The 13261-nt window shown below is 55.0% G+C and overlaps 1 protein-coding gene across 4 annotated transcripts in view; it reads left to right on the forward strand.

Moving 5' to 3' along the window:
* Window positions 1-13261, forward strand: part of SEZ6 (seizure related 6 homolog) — a gene marked incomplete at both ends in the record, with an annotated part of 44587 nt that overhangs the window by 12106 nt on the left and 19220 nt on the right. For all 4 annotated transcript variants that reach the window (XM_080827294.1, XM_080827295.1, XM_080827292.1 and 1 more), the window contains 2 exons: window positions 9073-9720; window positions 10169-10302. In XM_080827294.1, coding sequence (XP_080683420.1) covers window positions 9073-9720; window positions 10169-10302 — 782 coding nt within the window. The remainder of the gene's footprint in view (window positions 1-9072; window positions 9721-10168; window positions 10303-13261) is intronic.

Raw genomic sequence — 13261 nt, forward strand, 5'->3', positions numbered from 1 at the left:
CACTCCTCCGGTCTCCCCCAGGGGTGGAGGTCAATTCTATTACCTCTAGTCCAAGGCCACCCCCATCATTTCCCCTGGGGACCCCAAGTTCAGTGCCACTTTCCCAGCCCCGAGGAACTGAGGGTGGGCAGGGCTAGGACCCCTGGGTCCCCAGGACCAGCAGGCAGGCAGGAGAGGGGAGTGCAGGGCCACAGGGGAAGGTGGAGCATGCAGCAGGTGACACTGTACCAGAGGCCTCATTAATCACCTCTCCAGCCCCCAGCTCTGCAGTGGCAAGACCATATTAGATTTTAAATTGGAAAGCAGAGAACATGGCATCTAGCCGGGAGCTCCCTCTACCCTGGGCCCCTGGTCATAGCCTTAAGGGAGAGAGGGTACAGTGGGGAAAAAGAAAGAGAGCTGCCCCCCCGTGCCACAGCCCAGAGCCCTGTCTCCACATACCCCTGCACCACTGCCCCCCACCCACGTACCACGTACCCAGACCCTTGGGTTGTCCAGGCCACATGGTCCTGGAAAGAGTCAGGTTAGGGTCCAAGAAGGGGGCAGAGTGAAAAGGAGGGAGCACAGTGGCCATCTTGGGGGAAAGTGCATCCTTTCTGGAAGCTAGTGTCTTTTGGGGCTTGAGGACTATAGGAAGGACTATAGGAAGCCAGCCAGGTTCCAGGGTGTGCCATCCATGGGCAAGGACAAATAGTAATGACTTACAGCCCATGCATGTGTTTGGACCTGCATACACACACTCACATATACCTCTAGATCCACACACTCATACACGCATACACAAGCAGCAACCCAATGTGGTAGAAATTTCAACCCCAGACTGGGGAACAGGCAGACCCAGTTCAAACCCCTCATTTGCCAGTTTCTTCCACTATGAACTGGGATGATTTACTTTTCTTCTCAGCCTTGGTTCTTTCATATGTAAAGTGGAAAATATTGATTCCAAGCATGAAAGGGTGTTGCTCTGGGGGGAAGACAGCTCTCTCAGAGGTCCTCGCCTGCCCATAGACGGTGCTCAGTAACTGTGAGGCCATGGCCTCAAGGTCAGCCAGCTGCTCTGGGGCTGCCCTGGGAGCACTGGGGAAGGGCAGGCCAGGCTCCCTGCCCCCGTGCTCATGACTGGGCAGGGAGCTGCAGCAAGCCAACAAAGCACAGAGGACATTGTCACTGGACATTCACACACCCTGGTCCCATCCTGGGCTGTATCCCAAGAGACCAAGGCTTCCTGGCTTTCTGCCTCCCACAAAGCCCTCCTAAACTGGTTCTATCTGTATTTCCAAAATTGCCCATCAAACACCCCACCCCTCAGAACACCAGTGCTCAGCCAAGGTTGGGAAGCCAACAGCATTGGTGGGTAGCACTCATCCTCCCCAAAGGGTGAGTGGTGATAGGCCCAGCTCTCATAAGACCTTTTGGAAAATCTAAAGAAGCTCCAGGGCTCCTTGTCATTTCTCCCTGCCAACCCCAGTCCCCAGTTTTCGAGGCTTAAAGGAGGAGAGCAGAGACTGCCATGGCATCTTAACTCTTCTCCGGGACCCCAGCTCTAGACTCTTCCCTTTTGAGAGGTGGTGAAAACTATGAAAGGTAAGGTTAGGTTTGAGCTACTTTCCGTTATGATAGCAATAACCACACATGGCTATTTCAATGCAAGTTTGGTTACATGAAGTACAATTTTAAAATTCAGTCTCTCGGTCTCCCAAACCACATTTCAAGGGCCCAAATCACCATGTGTGGCTACTGGCTACCATATTGGACATGCAGATATAAAATGTTTCCCCTCATCACAAAAAGTTTGTTAGATAGCACTGCCCCGGGGCTGGATCACCCCTGGGTTTGAATCTGATATATTCAAATTAGTCATCTTGGGAACTGTGCTCCCTGGGTCCCAGTTTCTCCATCTGTAAAATGGAATAATGAAAGTTCGCAACTCACAGAGTTATTGTGGTAATTGAACGAGTTAATTCTGGTAAAGCTCTTCGAATGGTGCTGGGCATGTGACAGATTTTCAATCAAGAGTAACATTCCATATTTTTTTTAAAGATTTTATTTATTTATTTGACAGAGAGAGAGAGATCACAAGTAGCCAGAGAGGCAGGCAGAGAGAGAGTGAGAAGCAGGCTCCCTGCTGAGCAGAGAGCCAGAGGCAGGGCTTGATCCCAGGACCCTGGGATCATGACCTGAGCTGAAGGCAGAGACTTTAAACCCACTGAACCACCCAGGCGCCCCAACATTCCATATTTTTATTCACAAAGTCCTCTGTGGCTCAGTGGATCTTGGGAGGTGAGATCTGCCAGGGTCTTCGGATACTTCTCCCATTTTACCAGTGGGGAGATGGAGACTTGGGTTTGGGAAGCGATTTGTGCAGGGGACCCTAGCCTGTTAGGGGTTGGACCAGGACCAGGTGGGCTGACTCCTGGCTGGTGGTCTCTACTTACCCCCACACCTGCTCTCTCCATCTAGCAAGAAGACCCCAATCCTGAGATGCCAAAGCCCAGGGTTATCCACCACCCCAACCCACGATGCTGGGAGACAAAGCTACCCCTGACAGCTTAGGAAGTAGTGAGCTCTCTGTCCCCAGAGGTATGCCCACAGATGGTACACAGCCCCAGAAGTTTTAGAGAGTTTATTCTTCAGAGAGGTTGGGCAAGATGCTCCCTGAGCCCCAACATCCTGACCCCTAGCCCTGCTCCAAGTTTGCTGCATCACCTGGGAAAGCCCTCTGGACTCAGGTTCCTCTTGTGTAAATTAGGGAGGGATAAGATGTTCACAAAGGCTATGTGGGCTCAGATTCTGGGGATCAGTGTCTTCCCTGCCTGGGGCCTGGCCAAGAGGGGATGCCTCCATTCATATCTGCACTCCAGATTTTACTGGACTGCCAGGGGTTGAGCAAGAGAGGGTAGGAAAAGGGTATGATGAGAAGGTGGACGGTGGCAGAGAAGAAGAGGGTGGTCTGGGACTGGGCGGCCCACTAGCTTGTGTCAGCAGACACTCTTCCTCAATTGCCAGTTGGGGCTGTGCTGGGGAACTGCCAAGGGATGGCTGCCCATCTTTTCCCTGTAGGACCCGCCCCTGCCCGCCTCTGCCCTCCCCTGCCCACCCCTGCTGGACAAGGGCCAGGCACTTTGGGGAGAAGGGAGCCTTCCAAGTATGCAGACAGGCAGAAACCTTGAGCCCACCCTTCACTGTGCCAAGCACCAGGGGTCAGCATTTGTGGGCAGAGGTGTGGGAAGAGAGAGGCCTTGTGCTGGACCCTTGCTCACAGACCCAATCAGTACGTGTGCGGAGCATCCCCACCTAGGGAGTCCCCCCAGGAGGTCAGAGGTGGGAGCTATTGTCACCCATTTGGCCAGCACCAATGGCTCCCCAGAAGGGGGATAGGAGCTGGGCCTAGTAGGATGGGGAGGGTTTGAAGAGACAAAGGAAGAGTGAGCAAATGGGGCAGAAGGAAGAAGGCACCTGTTCTAGCTGAGAAGGTCCCTTTGAGTGTATCTCTGTGTCTGCTCTAACCACTGCCCCATGGGAAATCATGGGGACTTCCTTCCCCATCACCCCAAGTTGTGCGGCTCCCATGACAAGTGCCCTAAGATAGTGGGGCCAGGCTGCTGGAAAGACAGTCTGGAGGCCCCAGGGAGAGAGTGGACAGAGATGAGCTATGGAGCTGTCCAGCTCGGAGTTCCAGTCCCAGGCTTGCCACTCATTAGCCGGGAGTCCTTGGATGTGTTACTTAAAACCATTCTGGACTTGGGAGTCTTTATCTCTGGGGATAATGATACAAACCTCCTTAGAGGAAGGGGAGGAGGAGCGTGGCACGTGAAGGTACTGGGTGAACGCTGAGTCCTGGCAGCTGTCCGGCTCCAGATGAGGCCGAATGTGTCCATTCAGGCACTGCCATGTCTTCTGGGTGACCTTGGAGAACCACACTCCAGTTCTGGGCCTCAGTTTCCCCATTTGTCACATGGGGCTTATATCGTCTTTCCTGTTAATACAAGTAGTCAGACAGCAGCAAACCGACCTCAGATATGGGGATACTGGCTGTAAATACCACAGGAGCACATAGAATCAGATCAGAAGCCTCCAGAACTGGACCTCAGGTCTCAGGGACCCTATGTGGCCCTGCTAGCTTCTAGCTGGGGTCTCTTATTTCAGGCAGCAGGCCTGGGCCCAGTAGTACTGTCACTATGGAGACCAGGCTGCGGCTCTGGGGGCCCAGGCTCTCTCACTCTCAGGACCTCTCTTCCCTCCCATGGGCTCTGGGATAATGAGGGTCTGCAGGGGCCAGGCCCTCACTAATCCCCTATTAAAACTTGAAAGGGGCCAGGGAACCTCCAGAATAAACTCATTAACTTTTATGGGATAATAAATGTATCCCATTAAATTCTCATTCTTATGCTGGGCCAGCTTAACCTCCAGAACCCAGAGGGGTAGGCTCCCTGCCCACTGTATCCCCAGGCACCCCTATATACCCACCTGCTGTCAAGCTCCCCCCTCCCCCACAACCCCAGCTGGGAGCCACTGCTACCACAAAGAAGGGATCAAGGCTGACCTCAGCTCAGAACTCTGGGCTCCCCTCCCTGTGCCCTCTTTGGCTTCCTCCTTAAGAGGCCAGCAACTGTGGCCCTCTGCAGGAACTACCGGAGTGACAGGGGCCCCTTCTGCCCTTGCAGAGAACGGGGTGGGGCTGGCAGATGGGAGCAGAGGCCTGTCTCTAGATGGCCCTCGCCAAACCCAGACGTTGCCACTCCACAGAGGGAGAAACTGAGGCCCAAGCGGGCGGCGGCCCCCTGCCCAGGTCACAGAGCCAGTGAGGCATATGGATTTGGGATTGGAACCTGAGGTTTTCCAGCTGGCTGGTGCAGAAAGATTTGCAGAAACAATAGCACCAATTGGGGCAGCCCAGCTGGCCCTGAGGGGGCATCTGGAGTCTGTTCCAGGCATGTAGCAGGTGCTCCAGGCAGGGCCACTCCACTGTGACCCCAATCCTTCCATCACTCCCTCCACAGACCAATTCCACAGCCCACCAGTCCACCAGCACTGTAAACCCTTGGCAGCCTCCTGGGCCTCGGCGAGCCTCAGTTTCCCCATCTATAAGACAAGGACGATAATGCCTACCTAGTTGGATGCTGTGAAGAAAAGTCCCCAGTCTTTCCAGCTTCCCCCAAACAGAGGCTAGACAACCCCTCACCCCGCCCCCCACATCCAATCGGAGGCTGTCGGGTGTGGATCACCCGACTCCCATCTCTCCCCTTACCAAGCTGGGCCCTGGGGAGGAACGGCCAGGGCAGGTGGCCTTCCCCGGGAGGCCCAGTCTGGGCCTGGGGAAGGGGAGGGGCCTCCAATCCCAAGAGGGGCCACGGTTGCGGGGTGGGGGTGGCACGGGCTGGGAGGCGGGAGCGGGAGAGAATCCACCGGGGAGGCATCCTGAATGGCTCATTAGTGCCGATGAAAGCCTTTTTTCATTTCGTCTAAATACTTTAAACAGGGCTCCCTCCGATGTCTATTTGCATAGCTTAAGAGCTAATGCGGGGGGAGGGCCCAGGCGGCGGCAGGGCCACGCCGGGGCGGGGGGCTGCCGGGGAGTTCCGGGGCTCCTCCGGGGTGGGGATGGCGGTGGCGGGGAGGAAAGGGGTGTTTCCCCGGACCCACCCCTCTTAAAGGAAGAAGCCCCGGGCCCTGCATCCCTCCTGGAGGAGAGTAGAGAGGAGAAGCCCTGGGAGTGCTTTGGGGCCTTCCTGCACTGGGTGGAGCAGATAGGTGGGGGACCTTGGGGGAACCTGTCCACGTCCTACACGCGGGCCTTAGACGCAGCTGCCCTTTGCTTGACAGAGGCAGTGATATCCTCATTTAAAGATGAGGATGCTGACACGCTCAGGGTCAACACATTCTCTCCAACAGCAGAGGCCTCATCCAGGGCTGTCCTCTCCCCATCCCAGCCCTGCCTCAGTGTTGCCCCAATTGGGGGGGGGGCACTGCCCGCCCTTTTGAGGCCCTGTAGCCTCAAAAGCTCTGAGAGGCAGCTTTCCTGGGCTGACATTTGAACACAGGGGTGTGGGACACAGTGCCCCTGCCCAGAGAAACTAGTGTTATGGGTTTCTGGTTTGGGGTCCAGCCTCAGATGTGCTTTGGGCACTGGGTGGGTGTTCTCTGGGTCCCAGCCAGGAGGCTTCCTGAGAGTCCAGACCAGGTCAGGCTGCACTCAGGTTCCAGATACTAGAAATTCTGATCCCAGCTCTACTTCCAGATTGCGTGAGACCTTGGACAAGTCTATTCTCTCTCTGAGCCTTAGTCACCCAGGCTGCCACCCTCAGAGGGGGGTTCTCTGCTGGATAGCTCCTCTCTCTCCTCCTGTGAGACAGGCTAGTATCCTGGGAAGACTAAGCAAAGGTTCAAACCCCAGCTCCACCACTGTATGACACAGCGAGTCCTTACCCCACCTATCTGGGCTTCAGGTTCTTTGGAATTCCCATCTCCAGAGTTGCAATGTCAATGATATAATACAAGATCTGAGAACAGCCTGACTGAGCATGTGGGTCCCTGACACCCCCTTTCACTATGGCCAACATCACACACTCCCTCTCTGTCAATCTCTGCACCTTTGAACTCAGCCCCAGCAGAGAACCTGAGGAGCCTGGTGGCAGGGAGGGCAGGTCACAGGGCCTCAAGCTTCCATGAGTCACCCAAGATATCCGGAGATGCCCTGTCCTCAGAAATGGCTTGTCTCCTGGAGATTATCTTACCCTTTCTGACAGTGGGTAGCACCCTCCGGGACCAAGTGGCAGCTGATTACGGAATCAATTTGCTCCTTTGATATGCTATCTCGATCCCATTTAACCGAGAGCTCAGTCCCCCCAGATAACACAGTCAGTGCAATTGACAGTGACACGGGAGGTGCCCATTAGCTCTGCTCCATTGCCTAGCACCCACCTGGCAGCTAGCGGGAGGAGCTCTGCCTGCTGCACTGCCTTCCTGAGACAGAGGATCTCCTTGCCCTCCCTCCCCCAGGGAAGAATCCCACAGGTACCTACCCTGGGAGCCACAGGCCACATCTCTTAGGGGGCAATCCTGGAAAGGGACACTTGGGCTTCAGTCTATGTGATGAGAAAGGCTCCTCTTCCTTGTGCTAGGCTAAGATCAGTCTCCATTCACCTGGCAAAGACCGTGTGACATCTGGGAGGTGGGCAGAGAGAGGAACCCTGTCCTGGCATGTCATAGCCACTGCTCAGACCCTCTATCGATGACTCAAATGAAATACGCGGGGCACTGGCAGACCATCTGCTCCAGGGGGTATGAGCCTGCCTGGACACTGTGTTGTTGGTGACTGGCACAGAATGCCAAGGCACAGATGGGCTGCTTTTGTGGGCATCTCAGGAGATAAGGATTGGTCCTGTTTTCTTGGGGCTTTGGGGCATTAAGACCCCTCTGACCCAAAGCAATGGAGAGCCAGCCCTCTGACCTCCACCCACCTCTCCCATCCCATCTCCTCCCTCCTCCCCTTTGTCTGACACATTAGAGCTGCTATGGACTCCTGAACAGAATGTAGGCCATCTGCCACTTCCTTGTGCCTGCCAATCCATGGGGTGGGTGTGAGCCTGTGAAATGACAGCCCCACCATCAGACATTCAGAGGAACCAACCTTCTTCCTGCAAACTGTTAACGCCCTGGCTGTGTCTCCCGTCAAGTGCTCATGCAGCCATTTTGAGAGCTGTTAGGATCAGAATCCCCTCCCAGCCTTCTCAGGCAGGCAAAATTCTACAGGAGCTGAATCTGGAGCCAGCATCCATTGACCTTTTCCCGGCAGATGAGGAGCTGGAGAGCCTAGTGGGCCACAAGCAGAATAGGCATCATCTGTCCAGATATGGGGTTGTAAAAGTCAAAATAATTAATGGCAGAGCAATCTGTACCTCAAACCAGCAAGAGCAACTAAGTTTCATCTTCCAGAGCCTATCTAATTGACTGATAGTGGCTGCTTGGATAATTGTGTTGAGAAGGATTCTGAAGCCCCATGTGGCTCAGCAAGAAATACCCAAAATTGGTGAACAGTGTCTGCCATGGATTGGGGCTAACTATTCTATTCTTGCTTTGGCTAGTAAGACAGGAAAGATAATGGGGAGAGGGCGGAGAAAGAAAGATAATGGGAATTCAGAAAGATGTGTCAAGTGAGGAAAAGAACTAATATAAGTTAATCCTCAGTTAATCCTAAAAATGAAACCCTGGTTTACAGATGAGTAGACTAAGTTTCAGAGAGTTTAGGTTATTTGCTTGAGGTCACACAGCCCGGAAGTGGAATGGATTTGGGATTTGAAGCCACATAGGGTTTACTCTTGGCTTGTCTCTGCCCCCCTCTATTCACATCACTGTTCTAAAAGGATTTAAAAATAAAAAAAGATAAATGACTTTCTGAGAAGTGAGAGAAATAGGACATAATGGGACCCTAACAAAGATGTCATGTACCCATGAGGGAATCTAAAACAAAACCCCAGGGCTCCTGGGTGGCTTAATCAGTTAAGCGTCTGCCTTGGGCTCAGGTCATGATCCTGGAGTCCCAGGACTGAGTCCCACATCAGGCTTCCTGCTTGGCAGGGAGTCTGATTCTCCTTCTGCCCCTCACCCCACTGGTGTTCCCACTCTCTCTCTCAAATAAATAAATAAAATGAAGGAAAAAAATTGAAAATAAAACAAAACCCCAAATATATGAAACATTTCCTGAGACTAATGACCAGCAGCTTCACTGAGAATAGAAAATGAACTTGAATGACCTATAATCTCAGCAGAAAAGTCACTGTGGTGGGGCCTGGTCTTCTTGGTAAGGGTTTTACCTCAGGTCTTCAACTCACTGGTTGGAGCCACTTCCTTTCTTTGGCCTGTCTCTCCATCTATTAAATGAGACCCCGATTAGGTGTGGCAAATATTTCTCTCTCATGTCAGTCAGTGGCAAGCATGGCTGCCAGAGTGTTGTGTTGAGAAGGATTCTGAGGCCGAATCTGAGGCCGTAGGGTCCCCTACGATTTGGATGGGCTGTGATGCCCCTCACTGTGGGGGAGGGGGAGAACCTCTGATCATGCGTTATTATTTCAGGACTCTCCTCAGAGACCCCAACCACGGGGGAAGGGCAGGCCCCAGGCATCGAGGAGACAGATGGGGAGCTGACAGTGGCCCCCACACCCGAGCAGCCAGAACGAGGCGTCCACTTCGTCACAACAGCCCCTACGTTGAAGCTGCTCAACCACCACCCACTGCTCGAGGAATTCTTACAAGAAGGGCTGGAGGGCGGCGAGGAGGGGCTGAGGCCAGCACTGCCTTTCCAGCCCGACCCGCCAACACCATTCACCCCGAGTCCCCTTCCCCGCCTGGCCAACCAGGACAGCCGCCCTGTCTTTACCAGCCCCACTCCAGCCATGGCTGCAGCTCCCACTCAGCCCCAGGCCAGAGAAAGACCCTGGAGCCGGGAGTCTGAGTCCCCCGTGTTTCGTATCACGGCTCCCCTACCTCCCGTGCCCAGCCTGGGTTCCGGGGAAAGGCCCAATACTACACCCCCCAGCAGAGCCTGGACCCCGACCCAAGAGGGTCCTGGAGATATGGGCAGACCATGGGCTCCAGAGGTCAGATCCCAGACCCTGGGGCTCGGGACGGAGGGAGCCATCACGACCTCCACGGCTTCAGGGGATGATGAGGAGACCACCACCACCATTGTCACCACCACCATCACCACCGTCCAGCCACCAGGTCAGCTCCCCGCTGGCTTGGAAATCTGGAAATGGGGATGGGAGAATGGTGGGCCCCCTGTAGTCCCCTGCCCCTGACACAATGCCAGCCTGCCTTGCCCTTTGGCACCAAGGGCCAGCCTGCAGGAGGCAAGTGGATGGGAACCAGATGGCCTGGGTTCAAATCTGGATCTGAAGCAATGACAACAGACCCTAGGAATTTTGCTGAACCTCGCTGAGACTCATCTGTAAAATGGCGATAAGACCCACCTCATTGAGCCACTGTGACAACTGAGATAAGGTTGCACCTAGTAGGTGCTCAAAGGTGGTCCCCTTCTTTCAACAGGGAAATAGGTGCCCCAAGAGCTGGGCTTCACCACACACACACACACACACACACAGTGGTCAGCCTTAGTTGAACCAACATCCCCAGAGCTGGGCTTAGCCTTGTGTTTCCTCCTGCCTCCCAGGCCCTTGTAGCTGGAATTTCTCAGGCCCGGAGGGCTCTCTGGACTCCCCCACGGCCCCCAGCTCACCTACAGATGTCGGCCTGGACTGTTTCTACTACATCTCCGTCTACCCCGGCTACGGTGTAGAAATCAAGGTAAGCAACCTGGCTCCCACCTGGACAAAGCTGGGACTAGTGTGTTATTTTTCCAGAAAGGTGGTGGCTACTGGCAGAGGTGGGGATGCTCAGCGGCATGGTTGGCCTAGAGCCGGGGCTGGGCCTAAAACTTGGTCAGCTTCTGCCCTGTGCTTTAGGGAGGGAAGAGCTACTGTTGCCAAGGGCTTGATCAGGAGCTCAGGAGAGTTTAAGGAGGGGCTCAACTCTTGGATGAGCAGAGGAGTTTGTGAGGGTCTGAATTTATGTGGTTGGGGAGCGTGAATGCTGGGCTTCGTGGTTGGGCCTCAAAGAGCCAGGGAGCCTCAATGACTGACTTATGCACTCACTCATTCCTTCAGCAAATACTCCCTGAGCAGCTCCTCTGGGCCAGGCCCAGTGCTGGTTCCTGGGGTGCAAGCTGGGGAAGAGAGACACGGCACACCATCAGAGAGAACCATCTGGTGGGCAAGTCAGCTCCACAGCCCCAGCTTCCTTCTCCCTGCCTCCCCGGGCCATCTCATCCCTCCCTTGGGATTAAGACTCTCTCTTGCTCCTCAACCCTGAGCCTGCAGGTCCTCGTGGATGTCCCATAGGCTCTTCCACCTCCACGAGCCTCAAAGCTAACTCTTCCCTTTAGCTCCCCCAAACCTGCTTGCCACACACCGCTCCTGACCTCAGAGATGGACACCCCAACCCTTCAGAAACATGGAGCACGGCCACCACCATGCAATGTGGATGGCGCCTGGAGGCCAACTTGGCCCTTCTTTCTTCCTCTTCCCTGAGTCCCATCAACTGGTGTCTCCATTCTATCATGACACTCCCCAAAACTCAGATCTGCTGACTTCTCCCGTCCATCCCACCACCACCATGTGGTCCAGCCTCCATCATCCCTCCCCCAGGTGAAGCAGTGGCTGCCTCACTGGTCACCCCACTCTTGTGTGTCCCCACTGTCCTCCCCCTCCACTGTAGTCACTTTTTTAAAATTATCTTTTTTTTTAATTATTTAAGTAAGCTCTTCCGCCAATGGGGAACTTGAACTCATGACCACGAGATCGAAAGTCGCATGTTCTACAGACTGAGCCAGCCAGGTGCCCCTCCACTGCAGTCATTTTCCCATATGAAGACAGTCCTCCCCTCCACACCTCCCCAGAGGCCTCTGTATGGAGGCCAGTCCCTCCAGCCCGTGTCCAACCACTCCCTCCCTCATTGTCTCCCTGACCCTTTGCACTGACCAGCTAGCTGGATGGGCCGAGGTCGCTTTCCCCACAAACCCCAATGATACGCACTGGTCCCTCTGCCCAGAAGTGTCATCCTCCTATCCCTTTCCGGGACTCACTCTCGGTGTCACTTTCTCGGTGACTTCTCTCCTGATGCCCCATCCTATGAGTCTGTTAATAGCTGGCCACATCCCCAGCCAGACTGCGGGCTCCTTGAGGGGTACCCTGAGTGGAGGCCCACAGTGGGGTCTCTGTGGACTGGCTGAATGAATGCACAGATGGTTGGAGGAAGGAAGGAAAGAGGTAACAGTGGCCTGAGTCTGGAGAGAGAATGGAGGTAGAGTTGGGCATTTGGCCCAGCTGAGAGTATCAGGCAGGTGACTGAGAGCAGAGGGAAGGGGGCAGAGGAGGAGTCTGGGAAACAGGGCAGTGCTGGCCGCTCCTAGCTCTCAGCCTGCTCCCTACCCGTCCCTATGCTCCCCACCCATCCCTAAACCCCTGGATCTGGGCCTGGAGCCAGCTACGCCTGTCCTGGGGATGTCAAGGCCAGGTCTCTGAGTCAGGCCCAGAGGAAGGGGAACCCTCTCCACCCCACCAGTGGGCCCCTCCCCTTCTTTCTGTGACTGTTTGCTCCTGCTCTGCCAAGCCCTGGGCCCCTCGCTCTGGGCTGACAGGGAGGGTAATTAGGAGCCTCCGCCACCCCCCCAAGCCATTAGCACTCAGTGCCGCTTAATTAAGGTAATTAATGTAAAATCATCACCTAATGAGAGGTGGCACCGGCTGTGGCTCGCCGGGTGGAAGGCACCAGCTGCAGGTGTGGGGAAGGGGGTGGGAAGGGGCAGATGCCAGACTGGGGGCCCTCCTGCTGGCCTGAGCTGGCATCACCTGCCCCCCAAGTCTGCCGTTCCCACTGAAGCCCCCTGGGCCAGGCTGGGCCCGGTCCAGGTCCTCTCCACAAAGGGGTAAGATGCTGGTTCTGTGGGCTCCAGCCCTGACCCCGGGCATGAGCCCCACCCTGCTTGCCCCTCACCATAAGCTCTGTGTCTGTTGTTGTCTGGGGCTGCCACACTTTTTTTTTCCATCAGAATGCAAAAGCTGTTACCAGGCAACCCTGAGATGAAGACCTGTCACAGCCTGGGATGGCGGTCTGGAAATGTGGCAGCCAGACGCTGGCACCGCCCTCCACCCCACCACCATGGGGCAGAGTCCTTGAGGGATCCAGTTGGCCCTGATGGCCAGAATTAAGAGTCTGAGACCATGGCAGGAAGGCCCGGGGGGTGGGGAGGAGGGGAGAAGTGACAGCCAATGCTGAAGCAAGGGTTACGGTTCATCTCCTTCGGGGGCCAGATCTGGAACCTCTGCTCCTCCTGGGCCTCCCAGCCACACCACCCAGGTCTCCTGGGGACCAGAAGAATTAATTACTGATATTGCAGACCGGTACCAACGGAGAGTTGGGGAAACTGAGGCCAGCAAGGAAAGGCAACTCCCTAAGGTCACTCAGTGAACAATTAACTTACATTTTTTTGTTTGATGAATGACTTTGCTCTACAAATATAAATGGAGAAATTACCACGTGGCAGGTTGTGTGCGGGGGCGCTGGACACAGTTCCTGGGGGAGATGGAAATCGGAAGCACTGACCAGAGAAGGCTCAGCACCATTGGGATGGAGTGGGAAGCAGAGGCATGGTGGGAATGCAGGGATAGGGCACACTTTTCAGTCTGGAGGGTCAGAGAAGGCCTTC

Source organism: Martes martes (genome assembly GCF_963455335.1).
Source record: "Martes martes genome assembly, chromosome: 16".
NCBI lineage: Eukaryota > Metazoa > Chordata > Mammalia > Carnivora > Mustelidae > Martes > Martes martes.